The sequence below is a fragment of the Centroberyx affinis genome, unplaced genomic scaffold, assembly GCF_046629955.1.
Source record: "Centroberyx affinis isolate AG114_WGS23_722 - 3 ecotype Tasmania unplaced genomic scaffold, CSIRO-AGI_Caff_v1 ptg006348l_1, whole genome shotgun sequence".
Classification (NCBI taxonomy): domain Eukaryota; kingdom Metazoa; phylum Chordata; class Actinopteri; order Beryciformes; family Berycidae; genus Centroberyx; species Centroberyx affinis.
The window spans coordinates 89,927-116,203 of NW_027283225.1; the positions used below are offsets into that span (position 1 = coordinate 89,927).

The following is a 26,277-nucleotide window of genomic DNA, read 5'->3' on the forward strand; positions in this document are numbered from 1 at the left end:
CTGAAAATGTATTTATGTTTTCTAAAAATCTTTTTCCTTAAGCCAATCTGGTTTCTTGTAGCCAAACTGCAAATTCATGAGGATCACTGGAGGCTCAGGACGGGCTAAAATCATCCACACAATTTTTCTAAAACTGATTGCAAGACTATGTTTGCTTTTTTGTATCTAAAATTATCCAATGTTTACTCTTGAAGCAATCAAATAATCATTTATGGTCAGAAAAATGAATTTTCCTTTTAGCATACGGTATTTACTCCTTTGTTCTGTAAACCCAGGCCAGCCTGCCACCCTGTTGCTATCAGTAATGGGTAGGAAGGGTCCATCCTCAATGACTATTGGTGAGGTTGGCTTGGTAACTGTCTCTGGTCCTGAGGATGTCAGCAATGGCACCACAACTGACATGGGCAATGGAGACATCCTGGTTACTGTTGCTAGGGTCCCTGAGGGGGAGTTTGTGGTCATGCTGAAAGGAAATGATATAGTGTCAAACAGCCAATTCCAGAGGCAGTCCACCACCCAGATGTCGGTCTCCAAAGTGAACATCAGGGTCAGTCTCTTCACTTCTTCTGTATACATTATTCAAACTTGTGAAGCATGAGACGCATCTCAAGATCCAACTTTAGAACAATATGAGGAAGGATATTACTCTTCTTCACCTCTATTTCCTCCCCTTCTTCCTCCCCTTTTTTCGTCCTCAGGCTGTGGTAGACAGCAGTGTGGAGCCAGGGGAAACCTTTTCACTCCCCTTCAGTGTCATGACACAGGGCTCTGGAGGTACTTACACCATCAAGGCCAAAATCGACAGAAGCTTCACCATTGACTTCCCATCTAGGTGAGGGGAGGTAGCTCAAAGCATATTTCAATTGGATGTCCTCATCAACACTGACGCATGACTCTAAATCTTAAAATTTGCTTTGTCTCAAGTTACTGAATTAGTTTCTACATTATGTGAATAGAAATTAAACACACTCACAGTTTCTATAACCTTAAAGTTTGTTCCTATTTTCACAGTCTCACCTTGACAACTGGTCAATATACTAATGCTACTTTGACCATCACGCCACCTGTCAACACACCATCAGGCACTGATGCTACTCTGACTATTGAAGCCAAGTCATCCAGCAGTGCGGACTCCAATTACATCGTGCTAAAACTCTCTGTCATTACCAAGGTAACCTGGTACATTCTTGGTGAAGAACCTTTGCACAATGATTGTTTTGTGTGCAAACTACCTATATTCTTCACCAACCTGGCACATTTTGGAATACACTTAGTTGGAATGGAAAAAAACAGCCTGTCCAGCCACAAAGATGGCCATAATTGAGGCACTCCTACCAAAGGTTGAAGTCCTGATCTAAATAGTCATTTCATGTTTAAATATAATGCATTATTAACTGATGCACAACTTTCCCTGCCCTTTTTTTCTATCCTCTCTCCAGGTTACAGATTTTGTTCAGCCATTGTGCGAAGTGGTCAGTGTAGCTGATAATTGCCCTGAAGATGTGTCTCAGTGTGAACCTTTCCAGTGGGAGCTCTCGGCCAACCTCACCGACGGTAACGGCACTGGCATAGAGAGCATTACCCTGCGCCGGGGTGATGGAAGCCTCTCACACTCCTCCCTGAGTGCTCCCATCATTCAGGCAGCGTACAACGCCTCCTGCTGCTCACAGATAGTCGAGTTTGTCGCTGTCGATAAAGTTGGCAATGTGGGCAAGTGCTACCATTCCATTGTGCGTTCTGGTGGCCCTCCTGCCCTGACCCTCTCCCTACCACTGTGGTTGTGTCTGTTGGTGTCTGCCTTCATGGCCAGGAGTTGAGGGGTGTACAGGTCAAGTTACTTAATATTCTATAAATGTCTTTACTCTGCTTCAGATATCGGAAACATGGGCATTGTTTCCACTTTTTTTACAATGTGAATGACATTTCACACGGTTTGGATATTATTTAAGACAATACACTTTCTCTATAACGCGTCGACAAGAACCATGACACCAAATTCACAGACCCTTTCCTCTAAGGACACTTACCCTCAGGCCTACACTGAGCAAACATTTGCCAATCAGTTCTATAGTTTTGAGAGGCTGAGAGGATCACTCTCACACTTCTACATGTATGAAGTAGCTTCCTTAAGTGGCCAAATGTGGGGATCAATTAAGCAAACAATGTTTTTCTTTTAGGCAAATTGTGTATTCTGTAAAAAAAAAAGAAGAAAATAATAATAATAATAATATGTACTATGTTTTCCATGATCTTAAAGCCATTTTGATCTAAAGGCTTATGCTTGAAATTTGTTTCTTAAGACAAATATAGTGAAGTTGATGCCTATGAATAAATTTCTTTCCAAAGCGTTTGCCTTTCCATTAAGGCAAAGGGTGGCTACTTTCAATAATCTAAAATATGAAATAGTTTTGATTTGTTTAACACTTTTTTGATCACTGGATAATTCAATGTGTGTTATTTCATAGTTTTGATGTCTTTACTGTTATTCTAAAATGTGGAAAATAGTAAAAATAAAGAAAAATATGGTGTGTCAAAACTTTTGAGTGGTAGTGTATATATATCAAAGTTATTTGTTTGGAAGATTACTTTGCTGTACTTCGTTACTGGTCTGAAGATGAATCTAAATATTCAAAATACATGAGAAAATATGTTGTCCTATCTTGTGTTACATTGTGTATACTGTGCAAATGCTATTCAAGGTACATATCCAAGTAAAACATTTCCTCTTTACTATCACAACTGACAATATCTTGCCAACAGAAACGTTTTTCTGACAAATCTTTAGTTAACTTGACCATTCCACATTTATTAGCTACCAGTTATCAAATTAAATCAAATTACAGAACCAATAAAACAAACATGATCTGAAATGTTATACACAATGTATTTTAGCTAGCAAATCAAGCTCTATATGTACAATTTCCTAGTACAGAAGCTAAATTTTTGCACAAGCAGTACATTAAACCCTTATTGTCAGGTTTTTTTAACACACAGTAGAATGTAAATAAACAAAGTAATAGAGGAAACAAAAGTGTATAAACAATTCAAACTATTGACATTTTTACAGTGTAACAAATAACCATACTTACAATTTAATCAGTTTTCATACAGAAATTGAGAGCATAAATAATTTAGATGTTCACAATGGTATGAGATTTTTAACATAAATTTCACTGGCAATACATAAAAGTGGTGACAACAATTTAAGATGAACTGATACAAACAGAAAATTTATATGTATGAGAGCTCTAATGTTTGCACTAAAGCCTATGTCCAAAACAAGGGTTCCATATACAACTTAAGAGCTCTTTGGAGGTGATGTCATGAATAACCTTGACAATTTTATATAATTTATGAAAATTCTTAGCTCTGTACAGAATTAGGCTGACTTGTGAAACATACAGTCCAATATGCAATATTTGATGCAAAATCGTAATGTTACAATGGTTGTCTTGTGAGGACCACTTAAGAACCATTTCTGTGTATGTAAAACAAGCCTATTGATCTTACGGATCATTATGAAAAACCAAGATAATTTTTTTTTTGTTTTTACATTCTTAGCATTCTTCTTAGCATTAATTAGGGGTTCAAGCACGTAGTGCTGGAACCCTATTGTTTTTACATATATTTTTACCAACGAACCTCAGCTTGAAAACAATAAAATCCTGGTGTATTTTAATTTTTTTTTTAATTTGTCTAGCAGACATAGTTAGGCACTGATGACATATGCCCCTATGTTTGTATGCTCTTTATTTCACGTCCCCACTTGCCCCTACCCTGTAAGGAGCACACACCAAACACTCTGTAAAGACATACAGCTATAGGCCGTCATAGAAATACAATAAAAATAAATGAAATGATCATATGTAGAATTGAAGTCAATATAAAAGGGGGATTTGTTCAATTTGCCATTCACATTTGTTTTACAAATGAATTTCTTCTCAACGCCAAACCAGACAATCCCTTCCGATGCACCAAGTGTAATCACATTATAAGTCTATATCTCTCATTCTAAAATAGCACTATTGACTCTCTATGGAACAGGGTGCCATTTTAGGTGCTGACCTCTCAATCATCTTTATGTACATTTTTCACATGCTTCTTTAGGTGACCTGACTGTGTGAAGTTCTTAGAGCAGTGGGGGCAGGAATGTGGTTTCTCCCCTGTGTGGATATACTTGTGCCTTTTCAGATTGTTAAAGTCTAGAAAGCCTTTACCACAGTATGGGCACCAGTGCCTCTTCTCCCCATTGTGCCACCTCAAATGCACATTCAGTTCCACTCTCCTCTTGAATCGTTTTTCGCAGAGGTTGCAATGGAACGGTTTCTCCCCAGTGTGGACCCGTATGTGGGCTTCCACGTCTCTTTTTGTGAAGAATCCCTTGCTGCAGATCTGGCAGACAAAGGGTTTCACTCTGCCGTGCACCATCTGGAGGTGTTTGGTGAGACCGAAGCGATACACAAAGCCTTTCCCGCACTGCGAGCAGATATGGATTCTCCCATTGCGGTGCACTCTGCCATGCCGACTGAGGCCCTTGGAGTCTGGGAAGTTTTTCCCACAGAAAGTGCATGAGAAAGGTCGACGACCTGTGTGGAGGCTGACATGGCTCTCAAGGGCAGCCGTGCTGCTGAGGATGCGACCACATTCCCCACACTGGTTCTTGAGCAGACGCCTACCGATGACTGATAAAGGCTGTAATGGTGATACAATAGGCGGTGCTTTGACAGGTATGGGGTGAAGAGAGACACTCGGAGGGTAGACGACTGTACGAGGGGAAGAGGGGCGCCCTTTAGAAGCAGATTTAAGTCTAACTGTGTGGGATCGATTTGGTGGGGTGGAACATATTTGATTTGGCGGTGTAACTATGCGAGGGCTGGTAGTTTGGGATCGCCGCTGTGGAGTTGTGGGGGCCTGGGCTTGATTCTGGGATCTTGTGTCTCTCTTTGCTGGTAAGAGGGACTGACTCCTTCCCCTTGTCAGTGGTGATTTATTGGTTGACATTCTAGGCGGGGTCCATACAGCTTTAGTCTTTGCTTTCTTCAAAGCCTCACGGCGTGCATGGTTCTCTGCTAACTGTCTTGTTTCAGCTCCATTCTGCGACTTTGACTGGTTGGATTTTTTCATTTTAGCTAACTTCTTAGCTTTTGCTAGTTTAGCCAACTTCTTAGCGTTAGCCAATCTGATACTCTTTTTAGGGCTGGTGACATCTTGAATTAATCTGGGTTTTTTAGCATCTGTGGATTCCCCAGTCTTTTTCGGTCCACCGCCATCATTTGCTAATCTGGGCCACCTAGGGCTGAGAGGACTGGGTTCCCTAGTAGCGTTTTTAGGACTAGCACCATCTTTAGTTAATCTAGACCTCGTACGACTGACAGAAGTGGGTTCACTTGTAGTCTTTTTTGGGCTAACACCATTTTTAGATAATTTAGGCCTTTTAGGACTGACAGAAGTGGGTTCACTAACAGTCTTTTTAGGGCTAGCACCATCTTTAGTTAATCTAGATCTCCTAGGACTGATGGCAGTGGGATTGAGGGTCATCTTTTCAGGAGTTGCAACATCTTTAGCCAATTTGGGCTTTTTAGGACTGACCGCAATGGGTTCACTTGTAGTCTTTTTATGCGTTGCACTGTCTTTGGCTAATCTATGTGTTTTAGCACTGACAGGGGTAGGTTCTGGTTCAGGTTCTGTGAATGATTCTGGATTTGATTCAGTTTTACTGGCCTGCAAGCGGGTTCTGAGGTGACTTCGGAGTCGGGCCACGAGGGAATCTTTTTTCAGCTGTTTCAAGTCACCAGTGCTGGTCTCTGCATGAGCAGTTCTGGTATCCACGGCATCACTGGAGAGGGCCTAAAAACATAATTAAAAATGTCTTTAGCATAGAAAAAAAAAATCACATTGCACAGACATCACATTACATTGCATGACCTCCAATTAATTATGAAAACATTAAAAGATTGAGTTGCAATGGATAACCACCACTATTTCAAAATACACTATACTAATATAGTCTACAAATTTCAATATTACATGCATATTGATATTACCTTTTGTTGGACATGAACTACAGGTGACACTGCTAGTTGTGCCAAGAACTGGGTTTTAGTCATCTGTAAATGAGGGTCGGATGTTGTGTCTTTTAAGGTGAAGGAGGTCAGCCTTAGGGGGGCAGTTGATGGTTTCTCTTGTATAATAGCTGCCTCATTTGGTAGCACAGAGGCATGCACATGTCTGCTGATAGGCACCTCTTTCAAATTGGAGCTAGTTTCTCTAGATATAATTGGTGTCTCAGAAACTGTGGCATTTTCTGCTGTAGATACGACTGAAGGCTGACTCCTGTTGATGGTTGCTGATGATTTCTCTAGGACTGCAGCTGACACCTTTGGAGGTACAGATGGTTGCACACACTTGGTGATAGATGAGTCTTTCAAACTGGAACACGTTTCAGAGGATGATGTTGAGATCTTAGAATCTGGGGCAATGTCCTTTGCAGATGCAGCCGAAATTGACTGAGTAGATTTGACCACGAATGATGGTGTCTCTTGAACAGCATTTGGTTCTTTTGACAGTGCAGAGGCTTGTACAGGCATGGTGATTGGTATTGCTTTTAAACAAGGGTGAATTTTAGTGGCTAATGGTGGCATCTTAGAAAATGGGATTATTTCTTTTGTAACTGCTGGTGACAGCTGAGTTGATGCTGATGGTTTCTCTTGTGTGGCACTTGGCACTGGCCTAGGGATAGGTGAGTCCTTCAAACTGGAGAGAGTTTTGGTAGATAAATTTGATGTCTTCCAAACTGGGGCCATTTCTTTCATTGATGCAGGTAATGACAGCTTGGTCAATTTGACTACTGCGGATGATTTCTCTTGGAAAACAGGAGGTCCCTTAGGAGGCCCAGAGGTTTGCATAAGCACAGGTGAATCTGACTTTTCCAAATTGGAACAGGTTTCTGTAGATACAGTTGTCATCTTAGAAACCGTGGCAGCTTTTCTGGGAGATTCCAAATTGTCCCATATATTATCCCACTTATGAGACAGTATTATAGCCGATTCAACTGGAGCTGTTGGTGTATCCATGGTAACACTTGACTGCTGTGACAAGGAAACCGACTGTGCTGATGACACCGCAACAGGTGTTTCTGGCGACTGCTGCTGTCTTGTCACTAAAACTGTCTGTGGGGCAACAGTGGACTGCTGTTGCCTTGGTAGCACAGCTGGCACCTGTCTTGGCACTACAATTGTTATTTTCGGGTGTGGCAAAGTCACTGACTGCTGATCAGTTGAGGTGGCAGTTGTCTGTGAAGTGACAGCAGACAGTGATTGCCTCGGTGTAACAACTATTGTTTTCAGAGGAACAGAGGAAAGGGAAGGGGTTCCCGCAGCTGTAGAAGCTGGTGGTAAAATATTCTTTTGTGCAGCTACAACTGTTGACACAACAGTAGAAAGCTGTGTTGGGGACAGAGCAGCTATCGAATGGGGAGTAAATGAGGACATTGGTCTTGGCACAACAATTATTTTCTGAGGGGTGGCGTTACCCAACTGTTTACTTGGTGTCACCACTGTTATTAGAGGATGGAGAGGGCGTTGTTGAAGTGATTGCACACTTGTTGCTACAGTTGATGGCGGCATTGGAGATGCAGTAGTTTTGGAAGGAATCAGCGCATACTGTTGTTTTGGTATGACAATAGCTTTTATGATGGTCTGAGCTACACTGGTTGACTGTTGGTTTGGAGACACTGTGGTTTGAGAACTGACAGTGAATTGCTCTACTGATGATTGGGCTGTTGTTGACTGCTCTACTGTGGGTAGACTGAATGATGCTTGGGGAGGTACAGTAGGAGGCTGTGGTGATGGTGGTAATGCTGAGGTGTGAGGGGATATGGGAGTAGGTAGCTGCCCAGGGGCCACAGTAACAGTTTGTAAGGTATTCAATGTTTGCGGAGAGGAGAATGTGTCTTCCATTGCCAAGTGATATGCTGAAGCTTGAGCATTCATGGCTTCAACTAGTAACATTGCATCCTGAAGAGTTGGATATGAGGCATGGCGTTCTCTAGGCTGAACTGATGATGCTTTTGGCGACTCAGTAGATGGGGTCTTCACTGTTTCAACTGCAGGCATAACTTGAATGGTTGGAGATTGAATTGCCTCTTCCTCCATTTCCATGGGCAATTGTTGGGATTGAGGGGGTTCCTTTTCTGAGGACCGTCCTCTGCTTGAAGATTCTGCTGAAACAGGCAGACAACTAACCTTGATCTTCTGCACATCTCTTGAAGAGGTGTTTACAGCCTCCTGGACTGAGGCAATGTTAATGGATGGCAATGAAGTCAATTCTTGCACTGGCAGCTGAGATGTAGAGCCTCTTGCCTTCTCTGATGGTCGTCCTGCTTCTGAGAAAGGGTGAGAACGGACCCCAACCTCCTCCACTCCTATTAAAAAGGAATTTACTCCCTCCTGGTCTGTGGGAACATCAATAGATGGAGACTGAACTTTTTCTTCCACTGGCTGTTGCTGAGAGTTATAGATTTTTGCTCTCTTTGGTGGCCGTCCTCTTCTACGGCGTACTGACAAAACAGGCTGGAAACTAGCCGCAATTTCTGCTATGCCAACTTCTAATTCTTGAGAAGTTCTCTCTTTTGTGATTGGTGCTGCCTCTGACAACTGTTCATTTGTGGAGGGCACATCTGCATGTGGTTGCAAAGCATCATAAAATTGTTTGTTGACTGATGTTTCACTCTCTCTTTGAAGTTGCTGGGCGATTTCTGATGGTTGCTCTTTTTCAGGGAGTTGGACCACTGACTGTTGCTGTGCAACTAATGGTCGTTCTACAAGTGTTGTAACTTCTGCCTGTGTTGATCTTTCTGTTATTCGTTGATTAACGTCAGGCTGTTCTTCCAGGTCATCCTTTAGGCCTACTGCAGGGAGCGTGATGACTGGTATATGATCTGGTTCAGATGCTTGGCTCTCGGCTCCTCCCAGCCCACTGTCCCCTGCCAAATAGGGTGTCTCCAAGGCCACTGGGGTCTCCTCATCTTTCTGAAGCAAAGTCATTCCCCCATCTGAAGATGGCTGGCTAATGGGAGGCCCTGCAGGTGTGATTCCATTGATAAAAGCCTCCGGTGAGCCTAGGAGCGGAGGTGATAGCATGTGTGACATGAGAGAGACGAGAGGAAAGAAAAATGGTGAGGGATACATAGCTATAACATGAATTTGTTCAACAGAACAAATTAAATTGAGGTCTATTAAATCCAAAAGTGATAATTTACATTGGATAATTTGTTATTGGATCAAGTTTGTCCTTGTTTATTATATGAAGGCCAGTTTTAATTCCTCACCTAGAATTTCACTGGGCACTTGTCTGCAGACCAGAGCTGGTTCAACGTCCTCCTGTTTCAAAATATACAGAGGAAAGGAATTATCACAATCAGATTCCTGTGGATGGCCAACACACACTCCCAATTTCAACAACATGTAAACAAAAGAAAAATGTATTTATCTGCAAGTCTCTAATACACACCCACCTCCTGTTTGATAAGTATAAATGCCATCTGAGAATTTCCCTCTCCATAGCGCTCACATTGCTGCTCCTCCATCTCCTCATGCTCCCTTTGCTGGCCTTGGGTTTGCACTGATGAGTTTCTGAACTGGTAACATTGCTCCACCAGCATGGTTCGCAGAGGAACAAGGTCTGTTAAAGTAAACAAACAGGAAAACAGCTGATTGTTAAGACTAAGGTACTGAATTTCTATTGAACAGGTTATACCCAGGAATTGCTGAAACTAAAACAGATTGTTTCATTCAATCATTTTAAGCTTTTATTGAAGGATATGGTAACAGTGGAGTGTTCCTGTTTCTATTGATCTGCAAAGATGCTTTGTCTTATATGTATTGATTTATGTATTTTCTATATATTGTGTTTTTGTTTTTTTTTGTTTTCTTTGTGATGCTTTATTGTTATTGTATTGTATCAGGGCGTCATTGTAAAAGAGGGCATCCGCTCTCAATTGACCACCCTGAATAAATAAAGGTAAATAATAATAAATAAAAATACTTCTGGTTGCACATTTGCCCACAATATCTACAGGTCTGACTCCAAGCGACTACTTTTACAGGCAACCTGGTAATCTGCTAGGACTGACTGAGCCCCACTCTAAATTAAACAACCTCATTAACACTTCAGTCTGAAAATATTTATCTGGTCAGCCTAAACCGGGTTGAAATTTTGATTCTGTTGAAAGAGTTAACATTTTGAAAATCTCTTAAGAGGGAGAATTTAAGGTAAATCGCTGACTGCATTGAACAACGCAAGAATGTCATCCACACACCAGATGACAATGTGGCATTTTAATTAGGCCTATATCATTCTATGTTAAAAGAACATCATGGAAGAAGAAGATTCCAAAAACCTACCTGTTAAAATACATTTAAGAATTTAAAAGTATGCAAGTTTGAGTTAACCTAGTAATGACAGTTGACAGCAAATTCAAATGTTAGTGTAATTTACAGTGGGACCAGATCACTCGCCCTCTGATGCGCAGGTGTCAGCACTGCCGTCACTTAGACTATACTATGTTTCAGGCTACCAATTACCGTAGAAGAGAGACACAACTACTAGTTTATAAATAAACTTGAACTACAAAAAAGTATATTCCAGTTACATGTTTGAGACAAGGTTACAGCTACCTAAACTACACAAACTCCTATGCATGTCAACAGCTAGCTCACACCAGTATTCAAGCTACTTTGACTAGGCATGAACAAATAATCTATTCACATTGTCTATGTAACGCCAGTCAATGTAGAAGCTGTGGAGGTTAGTTAAAATCACTCAAATACCACCTGTCACTTAAAACATTTGACTTCATCTTGCTAGTGAGGACAGGACTGATGAGTTTGAGAGCAGGAGTATAGTGGTAGTTCTTGGTATCATGTGCAGCTAATTCTTATAAAACTTCAAAGAGTATGGCCTTAAATTTAGGTACGCGTCATATAAATACTGTAAAGTGAACAATCTACATAAGTAGTTCTCAATCCTGGTCGTCGGGTCCCAGGGTAGCCTACTGCTAGCTTTCCATTGTACCAGGTAGTTAATCGGATTCACCCGGCATCCCTAAGAGTAAATCAGACTGATTAGAAATGATTAGAAATGGTGAGAATAAAAACCAGCAGGGCTTGAGATTGGGAATGAGAACCACTGAGTTTTTGTTCATGCTGGTTGAACTCCATTCTTATGGAACTCGTCACGTTAACGTTACAGTTTTGTGAAATTAAGAAATTAGAAATATCAAATTAAAAAGCAGAGGTGGTGATGGATGTACACAGCATTTGTTTTAGGTGATCTTGTACATGAATAGTATTTGAAATCGATTTAAAACCGCATATTTGAATGATTGCCATGTTCTAATGGGTGGGATACATGGCTACTAACGTCTAACCTCTAGCTAGCGCGGACTGGTTTCCCTCCTGTTTGGGATCCCTCCATACACTGATTTACATTAGGCTCACTAGCCGTTTAATCTACAGTAAGCAACTGGCATATTGGTGTTCCACAAAATACGAATCTGCTTGTACTCTTAGCTAAAATAACATATCACAACACAGGCCAGTTAAATTAGTTAAGGTTAGTTAGCTTACAGTCCGTGCTAGTAGCTAGCACGCTAGACAACTCACCACATTGAACGCCCGTGTCACGTTTGTCAGAAACGTTGCTTGGCCCCGGATCGAGTTCACTTTCGGTAATGTTAGTGGTCGGGTGATTTTTCGCATTCTCGAATTCGTTGCATTTAGATTTCAGGTCCTCGTTCTCCTTCTTGATCCTGGATATTTCTGCCTTCAGCTCATCAACCATAGTTTCGAAAAGTTTCGTTGTCTCTGCGACTGCACTTTTGAGCATGCTATCCATAACATTGGCGTAACGCGCCTGAAAATCGTCCCCCGACATGATGATATGGTTTATCCTACATTCGTGTTCCGAAATAAGTCTAGATCGTTTGTTTCTCGTGAATGTACTTAAAGTAAGCTATTAGGTTCTGATACGTTCGTCAACATGGCTTCTTCCCATGGACGCGGTTCTCTCCTTAGTGCTTTATGTGACGCACTAGTAGGTGAGGGAGGGAACTGTGCATACATCCGGTGTCCCTGTCAAGCCGTAAAACGGTTGATTTTTCGATAGCATATACAGGCAATCGTCGATAAATGTATGCTCATGGTAGTGCTTTCAGTTTCACGAGTCCTGATCGCACCTTTGTTGAATTATGTAGACGTTTTAATGAAGGACATAGCTATCCACCGAGAAAGGATGAAGATTGTCCAAACTCACGACCCGTATTTTATACCGGAAGTGCGATTGTTTACGGAATAAAGAGGAAATGCTTGTGCTCAACGGAAAAACAATTCGTAGATTACAGCTAATCATTTGATCTCTCTTCATTACGAAAGTATTTTTCCATTGAGAATCGACTATATACATTTTCGCTCATATATTCTGTATGGTATATATATTTTCCCGATCATACTCAGACAGTAGCTAGCTAATTCTATATCAAAACTGGGTTTAGCAAGCTAGTTAGCTAAGAAGCGTCTTTGCAGTTGGACTAACGTTAGCTTCGGCCTGGATGCTGTATATGCAAGTAAATGTGGACCAACCAATCTCATTCTACAACGTTGCTACATTGGAATTTGAGCTAACGAAATTCAAACTAACAGAAACTAAGAGACCGACGCTAGTTGGATCCGTCAAATGTCCCTTATCTGCAGGCTTTGATTTGTAAGTTAAAAGCTATCTTAGCTATTGCATAAGTTAACAGAGCAACCCAAAACTAAGAGCCGGTCCAACGTTCAACACATCACTGTCGTGATGTCTGAGGCCATTGTAACGTTTCAGTCCCAACTTTCTGGTGTCATGGAAACGGTATTCAAGGCCGCCATGTACGAAATCACCCGGCTGGTGGAAGACAGTTTCCTAGAAGAGGTAACGCGGAGCCGGGAGCAAGTGGAGTCCCTGAAGAGGCGGCTGAAGTGGTCGGAGAGTCGACGCAAGGAAAGAGACGGAGACAGGAGGGGGAGATGTGCTGACTGCGGAAGAGTAGGGCTGTCTAGCCAAGAGAAAGCCAGAGCGATACAGATAGGTGAGTCTAACAAGACTTTTTTATGTTTTATACTAACCTCCTATAACTGTGGGAAGGGCAGTGGGAGATGGAGGCAGAAGACGAGCCAATCAAGAACATTTAAGAAGGCCTGCACTTGACACCAGGTCAGGCCTTACTCATGGAATTTATAAAGAAGATTATAAAACAGATTCCTCTTCTCTTATTAACCCTAATATCTTATTTAGCCATAAGTATCTACCCAATTTAAAAAACAACACCTGCCTGTGCTTCTATTATAGAGAAGAGTCTGAAACAGGAGAGTGTCCTGAAAGAAGAGATGAACAGCTGTCAGGGCATTGCTGGAGAGACACCCAGTCATGAGCTGGAAGAAGCAGAACCAGCGGCCCACAGTTCCATGAAGGCACCGCAGGTAGAAAACACTTCTTCACACTTTTTCAGCTTCAGTTATTTAGGTTGCTGTGGTCGAGGTATGTGGTAAGCAGAGTCAGTGGACTTTTTTGCTTTTACACACTCATCACGACTTAAGTAATCTTTGTAATCTTCTGTCACTCTTTTGTCTGACTTTGTCTAACTTGTGTGGAACCTTACTTGTTGTGTCCAGTCAATGCTCAATTTTAGACCAAAAGCTTATGGTTTAGGTGAGTAGAGATTGACTGACCAAATAACTTTTGTCTCTCTGTCTGTCAGTCCCCAGATGTAGGAAGTGAAAAGCTGGATAGACTGCTAAAGGAGGAGGCCCTCCGCATCACACCTGATAGCATGGAGCAAGAGAGATGGGGAGTCCATTTGGATGGTCAGTGTCTCCATATTTGCAGCTACATACAAATAATCATTCTCACAAGGAATATTCAGCATCTTAAAATCCAAGTACACAGACTCTATTTGACTACCACTGTTAGAGTATTATTTTATTAGCGAATGATAAATAAGATGATGCACATTCTGAAAACTGGTTTGACAGCTGATCAGTAGTTGACTGCATTATATTCATTATGTTTACAGTGTCATGAGTTCATGAAAATCTTGTTTTCCTCCTCTCATGGGTCAGGAGCAGAGGGGTCAGATCTGTCTGGGCCTAGTAGAAGTTTCAGTGACCAGGAGATCCAACACTGCCAGGACGACTGGGAGCCTGGCTTGGACCAGAGGCCAGAACCGGGGAAGGATGGCGACCCAGTTGACCCATCTGAACCTCTTTACCGGAACCGGTATGGCATGGAAGACCTGGGTGGTTTTGACAAGGCTGGGTATGGGGGTGCCAATATGATAGACATGGGTAGCCTGGATGGGTTACAAGGGTCACCATCCCACCTAGGTGAGGAGCTGAGTTACATGGGTCACTATGAGGGGGATCTGGGAGCATCTGAGGGGGCTGAACATCGAGCTTACCAACCAGGTCCCCTACGGAATAGAAGGGGTGCATTAGGTTCACCTGCAGGTTCACCCTCAAGGGCCAACATAGAGGTGAGTGGAGAGTTCAGCTGTCTGTTGATCAACGAGGAGGGGTATCTGCAGGACCCGAGCGTCTTGTACCCTGCACACGTGTCTGGTGATACAGGCAGCAGGGTGAGCTTCCGGGGGCAAGGCATTCGTGCTGGAGACCCAGGTTTAGACAACACAGAGGATCTCTATGGGCCCTCGGAGACATACAGCCACACCATAAACCTGGGAGAGAGGGTGCAGCATCAGACAGGAGGGAGAGGAGGGAGGAGGCACAACTGTAACCAATGTTCCACGTCCTTCTCCGACTCTGCCTCTCTCAAGGCCCACAAGCAAACACACAAAGCCGGGCAGGGGCCGCCATACTCCTGCAACCAGTGCGGGAAGACCTTCACCCAAGCCTGCAACCTCAAAGTCCACCAGAGGATTCACTCCGGACAGGGGCTCCACCTCTGTAGCCACTGCGGGAAAGGTTTCCCCACCTTCTCTGACCTGAAGACGCACAAGTGTAGCCAAACAGGTGACAAACCTTATTGTTGCACTGTATGCGGGAACAAGTTCAGCCGTCTTTGGAATCTGAAGTTGCATCAGCGCATCCACACGCAGGAAAAACCTCACCGGTGCACCATGTGTGATAAGAGCTTCACACGGGCGGACATTTTGAAGGTTCACCAGCGTACCCACACAGGGGAAAGACCATACTGCTGTGCTATCTGCGGCCTCAGCTTCAAACGCCTGGATCATCTAAAATCACATCAACGCAAACACAGGACAGATCTATGAAACTGGAGAGGTTTGGGAGGAAGAGCATTAGGGAATTTTGGAGTTTTACGTTATTAGTGGAATCAAAAATTTATGCTTTTAATTATGTTATGGGCCATGGATGTTTTTCATCAAGACCATGGCAATGTTAATTCACATTTTCTGGTCAGATCAGTTATTTTTAGTTCTCCATGATTCCAAGTCCTCTGATTTTCATTTCAGTGTTTTTTGTTGGAATGAAAATATGTCGTACAAAAATAACATCATATAAAATATTTATTGTGTTTGATAAAAAGGTATGTCTTATTTGTATACATGATACAGTGGTATCACTATAGCTGCATTTATCGCTGCATATTTGATTACTGAAAAAGTAATTCTGCTCAGTAAACTTATGATCCTTGTGATTACACTGCAGATTCAAAATAAAACAAAAAACGATTTTCTGCTCTATTTTTTGTTTTTCTTATTAATTTTTGATGGAGTACTCTACCTTATCTGTAAGTTTGTGTCTGCTTATACGTTTTTAGGTTGTAGTTATGGGTTTTAGACCCATTTCAATTACAAATTGCTGTAACTACATTGTTTGCCAATAAACCAGATATCAAGTCCCCTGAATACTTCTCATTGGGGTTGTAAGGCACTGGGTTAAATCTAATTCAGAAAACATATGTATATTGTGGGATATGTGGTTCAATCAGGGATGGCATTGGAGTCTAGTTGCTGAGGTTTCAAGAGAAAAATAAAATGTCACCCTCCCATTACTCAATGTGAAAATACATAGGGTACACTTACAATAGCAACACTTTGAGTTACTAACTCATTCTAACTCGTTACTAACTCATTACTAATTCTAAGTAAGCAACACTTACTTAGAATTACTTACTAACACTTGGTGAGTGTTACAGTAGAATAAGAACAGTAGAGTGAGCTTAAATTACTAGATCACCAAAATTACTAGCAAACAATGGTAAGGAGGGTAAAGGTCAGGGCCTTAATGTCATTTCAGTTTTCTTGTGGCCATAGAATGATCATGTAATAGCAAAGAAGTGCTGTGAAAAGACAATAAAAGCCAAGGAGAGGGACAGAAGGGATTTTTTTTTCATAGAGCACCCAATGAGCAATTTCACATTGATTAATCATTTAAAAGATGTCTAAATGGTTTACAGCCATCTCGGCTAAAATGAGGCTACATAGGGTGTAAATGTGAAAGTTTAGTAGACATCTGCGTCTTAAACTATGTATTATATATGACAAAAAATAAAGCATTATCTTGTACATATGGACTTAAAGGTTAGGTTTCCTGAGAAGAGGAGTGACTCTAGCTGGTTTGCAGGTGGTTGGTATGCAGCCAGATGTCAGGGAGGAGTTGATGATGATGGTTGGCAAGAAGGGCAGCGGATCCGCAGCAACAGTCTGGAGGAGAGAGTAGGGGATGGTGTCACCAGGGCAGGAGGTAGGTGGAGATGATGGAGATGAGTTTGAAGACTTCAGTGTCAGAAAGGTCAGGGAGTGAATTAGGGGGAGGGATAAGGGTAGTCAGAGAAGGAACCTTGGATCTAATCAACCCTCTTCTCAAAGGTGACAAAGTCTTTTGCAGAAAGAGAGGTGGAGGGGGTTGAAGAGAGAACATTCTTTGGTTACAAGCAGATGATTGGATTTTAGAGCCGTTTCACCAGAGACAGAAGCAGAGAAGGATGAGAGGAGAGATTGAAAGTGGAAGAGGTCATCTCATCTGACAAACCGCTAATCTATGTCAGAAGCCTTTCACGTTCAATGTGCACGTCTTCAGGAAGCCACTGGGCAGGAGGGGACAGGCAGAGCAAGTCAAAAGAGGACGATAGCGCAGACAGAAATGTGGAAGTGGTGGATCAGGAGGGAGAAACAGGAAGGAGACAATTGGAGGGAGTGAAGAGAAGACAGTAAAAGAGAGAGGAAGGATAGAGAAAATGCAGATTAGACCAAGTGGTGAAGGTGTGAGGAGAGACCAGTTTAAAAGGGCAAATAGATAGGGAGGGCTTGGGCCCCTACATACAATGTATGAAGTGTGGAAGTGGATATCTTCTGACTGCACTCATACCAGATCTGTTGTGGGGTCATTTTAGTAGTAAGCATGGTTTAAAAACAAAACATTAATGTCATATCTAAATATAACCTAAGACTTCTGATGCCTGTTAGGTCTACTTAGGTTTATAGGAAATTACCACATCACTTGAGTGTCAAACTACATAAATAAAATTGCCTCACAGGATTACTGTCTGTTTTCTCAACCGACATCATTTCTTGGTACAATGGAAAACTGGAATTCCATTAATCATGGGGACCATGATTTTATACCAATAATTTGTCCGTACTTTACAAAGAAAACGATGAATTTGCATTGTTTTTTCAGATTAAAAATAAAAGCCTCGCAATCAAGTATCTAACCTTGCTTAGAAATAAAAACATAGTTAGCAAGAGTCTCATCTATCTCATCAAGTGCAAATAAGCCATTCACAAATCATGTTGCATGTTGTCACTTTGACTACTTGTGTTACTTTACTGGTTGGACTACTCTGGGGACAAACTTTACATTACAGTGCAATGAACCTTTCTGCACTTTCGCACAATACCACTTTATAGTTAGTCGATAGTGTTGTGAGTTGTCGTGGTTCATAGGGGGACTCTGAGAGACATACATGATGCCAATTTGCAGGTATTTTCTAAAGTGTTTGGTATGTAACTCATCCCAATTAAAGGGAGAATTCAGTTATTCCTAACTGTATATTCACCTTCTGTATTCAAAAATACAGCATTTAATTCGACTTAAACGTCAATGGCACTGTTTAGTACGGTTACGATGGCCGAAATGCCATGTCAGTTAAACAATAACGACACCAGACACACTGTAGTGATTTTTGGCGCAGCCTGCGGGTTTCACTTTAGTAAAACGCGTTTTGTTATGTTACGGCACTCAGGAACGGCTACCGTACTGCGTCGTTGGTGACGTCATCATCAATAACAAGACCTGAGGCGATTGTCAAGTAGCTAGCTTGGTTATATGTTATTTATACATGTATCTCCTTGGCTAACCAGTTGTTAGTCGTGGAAACCAGAAACGCAGTTGTAAATAGATCGCAATTAGACTAGGCTATGATGTAACTTAGCAAACCCGTAGAAGTTTTGGAATTCTAGATAGCTGCCATAGGTTTGCTAACGTTAGTTAGCTTGTTAATGCTAAGCTAGTAGCTGCTATAGGTTTTCTAACGTTAGTTCTTGTTAATGCTAAGTTAAGGAGAAGCTAGTTAGCTGACTGGTCGAATTGACAGAATTTCAGCCTAATAGAGTTAAAATTGTCGCTGAGTAGTTTATCGTTTTAGTCATTATGTATTAGTGAATGTCTGTTTCATGCCCATTATCTGAAATACCGACAACAACATCTGGGTACAGTGCACCTGGACAGAGACTGGTCTGTGATAATGGTGTCCAAGCTACACAACCTGTGGTAGCATTTTCCTTGATTTCAATGGCTAGGATCTGACCTTTAAACAAAAAGCGGTCTCTCTCTCTCTCTCTCTCTCTCTCTCTTTCTCTCTCTCTCTCCTCTCTCTCTCTCTCTCTCTCTCTCTCTCTCATTCTCTCTCTCACCCCCCCACTCTCTCTCTCCCTCTCCCACACACACACGGATTCCCGGTGTGTATTGGACAGTGGCTTCTTATACTCACACCGACAGAGTATCCACCATGTCGGACCTGGACACACTCATTGTCACATTCCAGACCCAGCTTTCAGATGTCATGGAGACTATCGTAAAGACAGCGATGTATGAGGTCACCAGGTTGGTGGAGGATGGCTTCATGGAGGAGGTGAGGCGCAGGAACCAAGAGATGGAGTCGCTGAGGACGCAGCTGCAGTGGGCAGAGAGGAAACTAAGTGACCAAGGGGAGAAAGAAGGGGGAAAGACAGGGAGGTGTGTTGACTGTGGCAAGGATGACGTGGAATTGTCCCCAGACGTGGCTGAAAGGTCTACAGAGTTGCAGTACGGTAAGAACAAATAAAATAAGTTGAATCAAAAAAGTTATATCCCATTCTTAGTTGGCCTCCCTACTTTTTTTGATTGCTGTATTGTCTCATTGCTATGTGTGGGACTCGGTGCATGCAATGCTGTCTCCTACCAACAAAACACATTTCCAGTAGGCTAAGTGGATGTTTGCTTAGGAATTAAAAAAAAAAAAAAAAAAAAAACTTTCATTGTGTGTGCCTCATTTTGAATGAACCAGAATGAAACCTTTCTGAACCTCTGACCTACGGAGAGCAATATGGGCTCAGTAATAATAATGCTGCTGATTGTTTTTTCAGATATTTTGAGGGGTTGTGGCTTAAAAGAGGAAGGCGACTCTGTGGAAAGGTGGACAAGAAGCTGTAGACAGGAAGTGGTATCAGAGCCAGCACAGGACATTGACAAGCCCACACCCATTCTCAGCCCTGCAAGGGAGTCACAGGTGGGTGACATATCAAAAAAATCTGAGAGCAAAGTGCAGACATATGATCAGAATTACCTTTCACATAATCCTAAATGAAATGTTCAAGGAAACATGGTCAGTGATTCTAGATCAGTGTTGTTCTGAGAGGCTTTGTGAGTATTGGATCAGACAGAAACATTCTGTACATAACATCCAACTAATAAAGTGAAAGTAAACTGCACCCTCAGAATTTTCTGATGTGTTCTCTGACAAATGCAGACAGTAGAAGACGGTGTGATGCCAGCTGTGGACGTGAAGGAAGAAGAAGTAGATAAGCCATCTTGTTCTGCTGTGCAGCCGGGAGGATGGGCTGTTAGCTGTGATGGTGAGTATTGTTTTATTGCACTCACCCCATGTTCCTCGGTCCATTTTTCTCTGGAATATATTACGCATAGATAGACTGTGCACAAGGAGAATGTTTTGTCCAGCACTATGGTATGGATGGACATATGTTTGGATAGAGGAAACCTTAAGGAATGTTAGAGCTCCAGAGTGTGACTGTTTGATCACACTTTTCTGCTGTTTTTGTTTTCTTAGTGCTACTAATTTTTTTCCTCTGGTCAGGTGTGGCAAAATCCAGCCAATACTCTGAAACTTTTGAGTCATTAAATTTCCCTGAGGATAAAATACTAATTTAGTATGGTAAAGAAGCATATAAGCTGTTTGAATGGGCACTCAAGCCCTTCTTAACTGTCCCTCACAACACAATTTGGTGTGATTGCACATGCAAGCTAGTATTTGCTAAATTAGAATTTAAATGGCAGTAGCCTGCTAAATAAACCAATTTATTATAAGGTATTACAGTCTAAATCAGTCTGAAAAGGCAAAAAAATCACTGAGAATCACTGAATTTTGCTTTTGCATTATTTGAGCAATACTCAATTCTCATGTAGCCCATTGATGATAAAAAATTGAAAGAATTGCTGGAAGTAAACAAAAAAAATACAACTCTATTGGCATTGAGTTTATTTTGGAAAATAAGTTTGTCAGGCCTGTTTTATAAGGCTGGCCATTCATATTTGATTGTCTGGATTGGACTTAAGAGACTTAGGAGTTAAAAAAGAAAAATATTTCAGTTCATGATTTCACAGTCCTATACTGTTCATCACTGTCTAATGGCATGGATGTGAACTGAGCTATCGAATATAGCTTACTTCAGTACCTATTGAACCAAATTCATTACTTTTTATCCTGTCAGTATTGCATAATGACTCACTTTACACACAACATCATATTGAAACAGTTGCCAATATACTTCAGTGGGTGGCACATTCATTCATTAATTGTGTGAAGCAGTCTGGACCAAAATACTGGTCTCAGCACATTATCTGTGGGTGCGACCAACTTAAAAAACTTTTTTCTCTGTGTCTACCCGTTGAAAAAGGTAGTTTCAAATCATGAATGTACTACAGCATTAACATGGAGCCTATTTCCATTAATTTGACAGGTGAAGCAGAATCCGAATCCCACAGCTCTAGTGAGATGACGGACACACAACCGAAACAGACACAACAAAACAGTGAGGAGTTATTGAGGAATGTCATTAAACAAGACCTACAGAGCTCTACTGCTTATGTCTTTCCTGAAGACCAGGAGGACACGCACATGGTTACAGATCCCTCTCATGTGTCACCTTTGGAGATGGACTCCAAATGGGCTGGTCGGACTCTAAGAACAACTGGACTACTCCAGAAGCACGCGCTTGGAACTGACAAGGATTGTGAAACAGCCATAACCAAAGGTTCACTAAAGCGCATGGACCACAAACTGGTGGACCCAGCCACAGCAGATGAAGTTCTTGCCATCCCACAACTAGTTAGGGATCAGATTTCATCCTCAGGGTCCCCGAAGGCAAGACAAATTAGCGATGTGGAGAGTGTGGTGATCAAGCAGGAGGTTATTGTGGATTCTGATGGGGATGAGGAAGAGGAAGAGGTGGAAGAGAGAGAGATGACAAGGTCAGAGACGGTATCCTTCTCATGTTCAGTAAATCAGCACAGGGTGAGATCACAAGTTCTCAAGCAGAACCACATTTCTTCTAAACCCACTGTGCAGGAAGTTATGAAGCTGCACTCCAAAGTGGGTACGAGTCTCACGTTGCAAGCTGCTGTACAACACCTCCGCCGGCCAATGAAAAGGCCCCCTCACACACTCTCGAACAACACCAGCACAGCACCGCCCATGACTCACTCTCGCGTTGCAAACTTAAATCCCCTCAACAGAATTCCCTCCACATCCAAAGCTGCTCCTCCTCCTCCTCCTCCTCCCCTCTCAGTGCAGCGAGCTCACCTTGGTGACAAACAAGCCGCAGCGTTTACCCGGACTGGTGCCCCATGGGTCAGCATCAAGTCCCACCACCAGACTGCAAACTCCCACCACCCCCACCCGCACCCCCACCCAGGCTCTCACCCTCAACCCGGCCCCAGGCACCTCCTGCGCTGCGGACAGTGCGGGAAATGCTTCCCCCACCCCAGCAACCTGAAGGCCCACCTGCAGACCCATACGGGGGAGCGGCCCTTCTGCTGCTCCCTCTGTGGCCGCAGCTTCACCAAGCTGAGCAACCTCAAGGCCCACCGCCGCGTCCACACAGGAGAGAGGCCGTACTGCTGCTTGGCCTGCGGCAAGCGCTTCACCCAGAAATGTAACCTGAAACGCCACCAGAGGATCCACCTGGATGTATGATGATGCACAACCAGTGACAGAAAGACGGTTTTGATGTGGTGTGTGTGTGTGTGTGTGTGTGTTTCTTTATTTCAGATTAGGATGCAAGGTTGTTTCCATTGCATTGTAGTGCAATTGATGTGTTGCATCGCAAGACTGCTTCCTATGTACTTGTGTGTTGAAGTGATTATTCCAAGATGTTATGTGTATTCCCGAATGATGAACATTTATCCAGTAACTTTTGAAGGGTTTTGGTTTTATGGATGAGTTCCAAAAGGCAGAGTGGTCTCGAAGAAAAGGAATTGTGACTTTTGGTCAGTAAAAGACTATCTATTCTGTGAATATTCAAATTCTTCCATAATGTGAATTGCAATGTGCCTCTGAGGACAACAGCACTTATCTTGGATCACGGACAAGATCACATGACCATATCACTCACCAAAGGTCACAAAAACCTGTAGTTTCAGTTGCAAGAATTTTTATGTTTTTACTTGAAGGTTTTTGTGAGTTTGTTATAGTTTGAGCAAGATTCATTATCCATGGGTCCGTGGAACCCATTCACATTCAAAATTTTAAAAATACCTGGCTGATAGTCTGCAAAGAAGGCTGTTTTTCTAAAATCCTGAAAACTACTTTTGGTTAAACAGGGTTTTGATGTGACAGCACTGAGACGAATTTCACACAAACTGTTTCTGATTAGCACATGTAATCTTTAAAAGTTACTTTACGGGTCCTGGGGCTGCATTGATTGAAAGGCTTTGTGGACAAATTATGATTTGGAAGAAATCCTCATCTGCATTATCGTCATAACTTGAACTTGAGATGAAAAAGTTTCCTGCTCTGCTGACTGTGTTTCTCAAGCTCAACTACAATAGCAAAATGATGAAAGTGTCCAAATACACATTGCTATATGAGGCCCCTGGTCTTATAACTTGGCTGTGTTATATTAGCTGTTAGACACAAATGCAGCTCTTTGATGCACCCATTGTGAATTTATCAAATGTTCCACCATTACATAAATTACTTGTTATGACGTATAATGTTTGAGCTTAAGTTGTGCAGTGCAGAGTTGAATCATCACAGCTTTTCAACCATGTTATGAGTGATGAATGAATTTGTATCTTTACAGATGAAAATTATGAACTGATCATATACAGTACTGTATATATTGGTTAAGTTAAAAAAAAAAAAATCGTACCAAAAGCTTTGTCCTTTTTTTCAGTAACAATGTCTTAGGTTCAGCTGACAAAGCGAGCAATATCACCCCATGACTGGAAGAAGGCTGTACATCCAAATAACACTACTGTCAAGTTTTAAAATAACAATGTAGTTTTTTAATTGGCCACTTGGTGCCAGCCTTTCACCTATCTATTTGCTTTTGTCAGGTTCCTAGCAGAGATGTGTAGATGACAAGTCCACTAGGCTTACTGCTAACGTATTAATGGAAAGGAGGAATACTATCAAAGAAAATCACTCCATTAGTGTTGCAGTTCATGCTTACAAGTGTCTGTAGACATTATTTAAGTGGGCCTCTGCCTCTGTGCACACATTTGTGTGTGTGAGTGTGTGTGTGAGAGCGTGCGTGTCCATGTCTTACACATCTCATGTTCAGGATTAAGCTCAGTGTGTTGGTATCTCTACTTAAACTCAGAGCAGCGCTGTGCAGGTGGTACGACTGATAACATTTTAATCTTATTTTCAAGGTGAGGAAAAAGCTAGCGTGAGGCTGAACTCAGTGCGTGTGTGTGTGTGTGTGTGTGTACATTAGTGTTTGTGTGTGAGTGAGACTGGATTCAAGCAGTGTTTCTGTTCTAGATGATATCTTTTTCTTTTTGATGTTTGAATCCAATAACAAGAGGCGTTATCCATGAAGAGCAAGGGAGAAATACCTACTTAGTTGAATCTGTAGAGGGGGTGGGGGTGGGGTGAAACCAGTCTATACACTCTTAGCTGTGTGCATGGGAATGTTAATTTAAACACAAGCGCCTGTATGTTAGTGCCTGTGTGTGTGAGTGTGAGTGTTTGTTTTAGACAGTGACTGAGCCATATCTGTTTTCCTAGCATCTGTTGCCGTGGCACCAGGTCAGGAACTCAGAGCCCAGAACCAACCTATATGAGTGTGTTTATGACTTTGCGTGTGTGCGTGCGTGTATTTGAGTGTAGGCTCACTTGTATGTTCTTCTTCCTTAGTCTCTGTCTTTCTCTCTCCTCTTTAATTGGAGCACTGTGGTGTAATCGTTACCACTGCAGATGTTTAATTACTCTTAAAAGCAACACCCCACAAAACACTCTGATTTCCCACTCCTCCTCTCTTTAGCCTCTTCATTTGCTCACTTTTCTTGTTCTCTGTGCAGACTCTTCTCCTGTTCAGAAGGTCGTGTGAGGAATAAGAACCTGTGTGTGTGTGTGTGTGTGTGTGTGTGTGTGTGTGTGGAGGGTGGGTATGTTTGGCTTATCCATTAGTAATATCTACAGGCTGCTTGCACCTGAGTTCCTATTGAGTTGGATTAAATTAAAAAAGTAAAAAAGAGATCTTGGAAAAGGTTGCACAAAGAGAGAGAGATAATGGGTTTGGACAGTCATGGAGAACTTGGGGATGTTGTTACAAGCTTGAACAAATTGGCTACAAGATAGTTTGGCGGGGTGGCGTAGGGGTTCGAGAGACGTTCCCATAACTAGAAGGGTGCATGTTTAATTCCTGCCACTGCCAATGTGTCCATCCGCAGCCATGTATCCTATCAAGTGTCCTTGAGAAAAACACTGAACCCCTACCCGCTCCCTCATCGAAAGTGAGTCTGGATAAGCGTATCAGCTAAATGCCTAAAATGTAATGCTTGTTGAGTCTCCCACACACAAAAACCTCCAGTGGATTCCTTCACTATCAAGAGTTGCCTTAGCATTGTTCAGAGCGCCCACTGTTTTTAGTATGTTTGAAATGGTTTACGTGTGCAGCTGAGCACCGTCTATTTTTTTGTTTTGTCACTGCCTTTCATTACAGAGATCGTTAACGTCTCCCCAAGCTGGGAGAGAAAAAGGGAAAATGAGAAAACAAGCGCGCAACAAAGAAAGAAGACAGAGAAAGTGTCAAAGGATAATGACAAACCCCTCAGAGAAGCAAAAAGTGTCTTCACGATTGTTATCTCAAATTCCCAAGTATCACACAGCATTATCAACCTCTTTACCTCTACCTCAAGTTTCCACATTTACAGAACAATCAATAGTATTAGCAACGCCTGTCCGGACTTGGAAAAAATGATCTTCCCTACGTTCATTAATAGCTACGCTTCTTCTTTGCTTTTTTATGTCCAATCCTTCCAATATTACAGCCAGTGCTCAACAGGCTCCGGAGTGGCCTGTGGAGGATGTACGCCAAGTGCTGCAAGGCTAGTGTGTCTTATTCATAACGTCTTCATATTTCATATAAAGCAGCTCAGGCAGAAGAAATTGAACTGTTGATGTGTTCTTCTATCTAAATTCAATACCCATTTGTTGTAGGTCCAATAAACCCATCAAGAGGAGGTAGATCTTCACCTTCACCTTTTATATTGTTTATTAAGGAGTAAGTTCAGCTATGAAGTAGATACTGCTTGAAGGGTCTCCTCAGGTATCCTTTATGCTTTTCCCTTCTTTCTCCTAAGAAACTGAAAACAGGTCGCTAGGCCAAGCTTTCTTCTCATAGGCCATACGGCTACACAAACACATGCTTCAACACTCATGCATACGTAACCTACACTATGTATCCCAGGGGATGTAAGAGTTAGATAAGTTGTTCTCTTGTTTGTAACACCTTGACACATAAAAGCACTTTTGTTC

General features: G+C 42.1%; 4 protein-coding genes across 6 annotated transcripts in view; 3 read left to right on the forward strand and 1 right to left on the reverse strand.

Moving 5' to 3' along the window:
* Positions 1–2,353, forward strand: part of vwa11 (von Willebrand factor A domain containing 11) — a 50,119-nt gene extending 47,766 nt beyond the window's left edge. Inside the window, exons 16-19 of the mRNA XM_071512551.1 lie at positions 276–547; positions 699–832; positions 1,012–1,171; positions 1,440–2,353. Coding sequence (XP_071368652.1) covers positions 276–547; positions 699–832; positions 1,012–1,171; positions 1,440–1,817 — 944 coding nt within the window. The 3' untranslated portion in view covers positions 1,818–2,353. The remainder of the gene's footprint in view (positions 1–275; positions 548–698; positions 833–1,011; positions 1,172–1,439) is intronic.
* A 471-nt stretch (positions 2,354–2,824) lies between these two features.
* Positions 2,825–12,038, reverse strand: LOC139638423 (uncharacterized). 2 transcript variants are annotated; one of them, XM_071512555.1, is made up of 5 exons: positions 11,664–12,038; positions 9,515–9,681; positions 9,329–9,380; positions 6,045–9,118; positions 2,825–5,847 (listed from the first exon to the last, which is right to left on the reverse strand). In XM_071512555.1, exons 1-5 carry the CDS (start codon positions 11,932–11,934, stop codon positions 4,069–4,071), a joined length of 5,343 nt encoding a protein of 1,780 aa, XP_071368656.1. In that variant the 5' UTR covers positions 11,935–12,038; the 3' UTR covers positions 2,825–4,068. The 2 variants fall into 2 exon arrangements, with proteins under 2 accessions (XP_071368656.1, XP_071368657.1); XM_071512556.1 differs by lacking the exons at positions 2,825–5,847; positions 6,045–9,118; positions 9,329–9,380 and having other exon boundaries at positions 9,396–9,681.
* Positions 12,039–12,360: 322 nt separating this feature from the next.
* On the forward strand, positions 12,361–15,811 carry LOC139638425 (uncharacterized). Of its 2 annotated transcripts, none has more exons than XM_071512558.1 (4): positions 12,361–13,120; positions 13,381–13,511; positions 13,790–13,895; positions 14,151–15,811. In XM_071512558.1, the coding sequence occupies exons 1-4, from the start codon at positions 12,850–12,852 to the stop codon at positions 15,320–15,322; spliced, it is 1,680 nt and encodes a 559-aa protein (XP_071368659.1). In that variant the 5' UTR covers positions 12,361–12,849; the 3' UTR covers positions 15,323–15,811. The 2 variants fall into 2 exon arrangements, with proteins under 2 accessions (XP_071368659.1, XP_071368660.1); XM_071512559.1 differs by having other exon boundaries at positions 14,157–15,811.
* A 3,106-nt stretch (positions 15,812–18,917) lies between these two features.
* On the forward strand, positions 18,918–23,563 carry LOC139638424 (uncharacterized). Its single transcript, XM_071512557.1, has 4 exons — positions 18,918–19,324; positions 19,640–19,782; positions 20,023–20,128; positions 21,251–23,563. The coding sequence occupies exons 1-4, from the start codon at positions 19,024–19,026 to the stop codon at positions 22,483–22,485; spliced, it is 1,785 nt and encodes a 594-aa protein (XP_071368658.1). The 5' UTR covers positions 18,918–19,023; the 3' UTR covers positions 22,486–23,563.
* Positions 23,564–26,277: the final 2,714 nt, after the last annotated feature.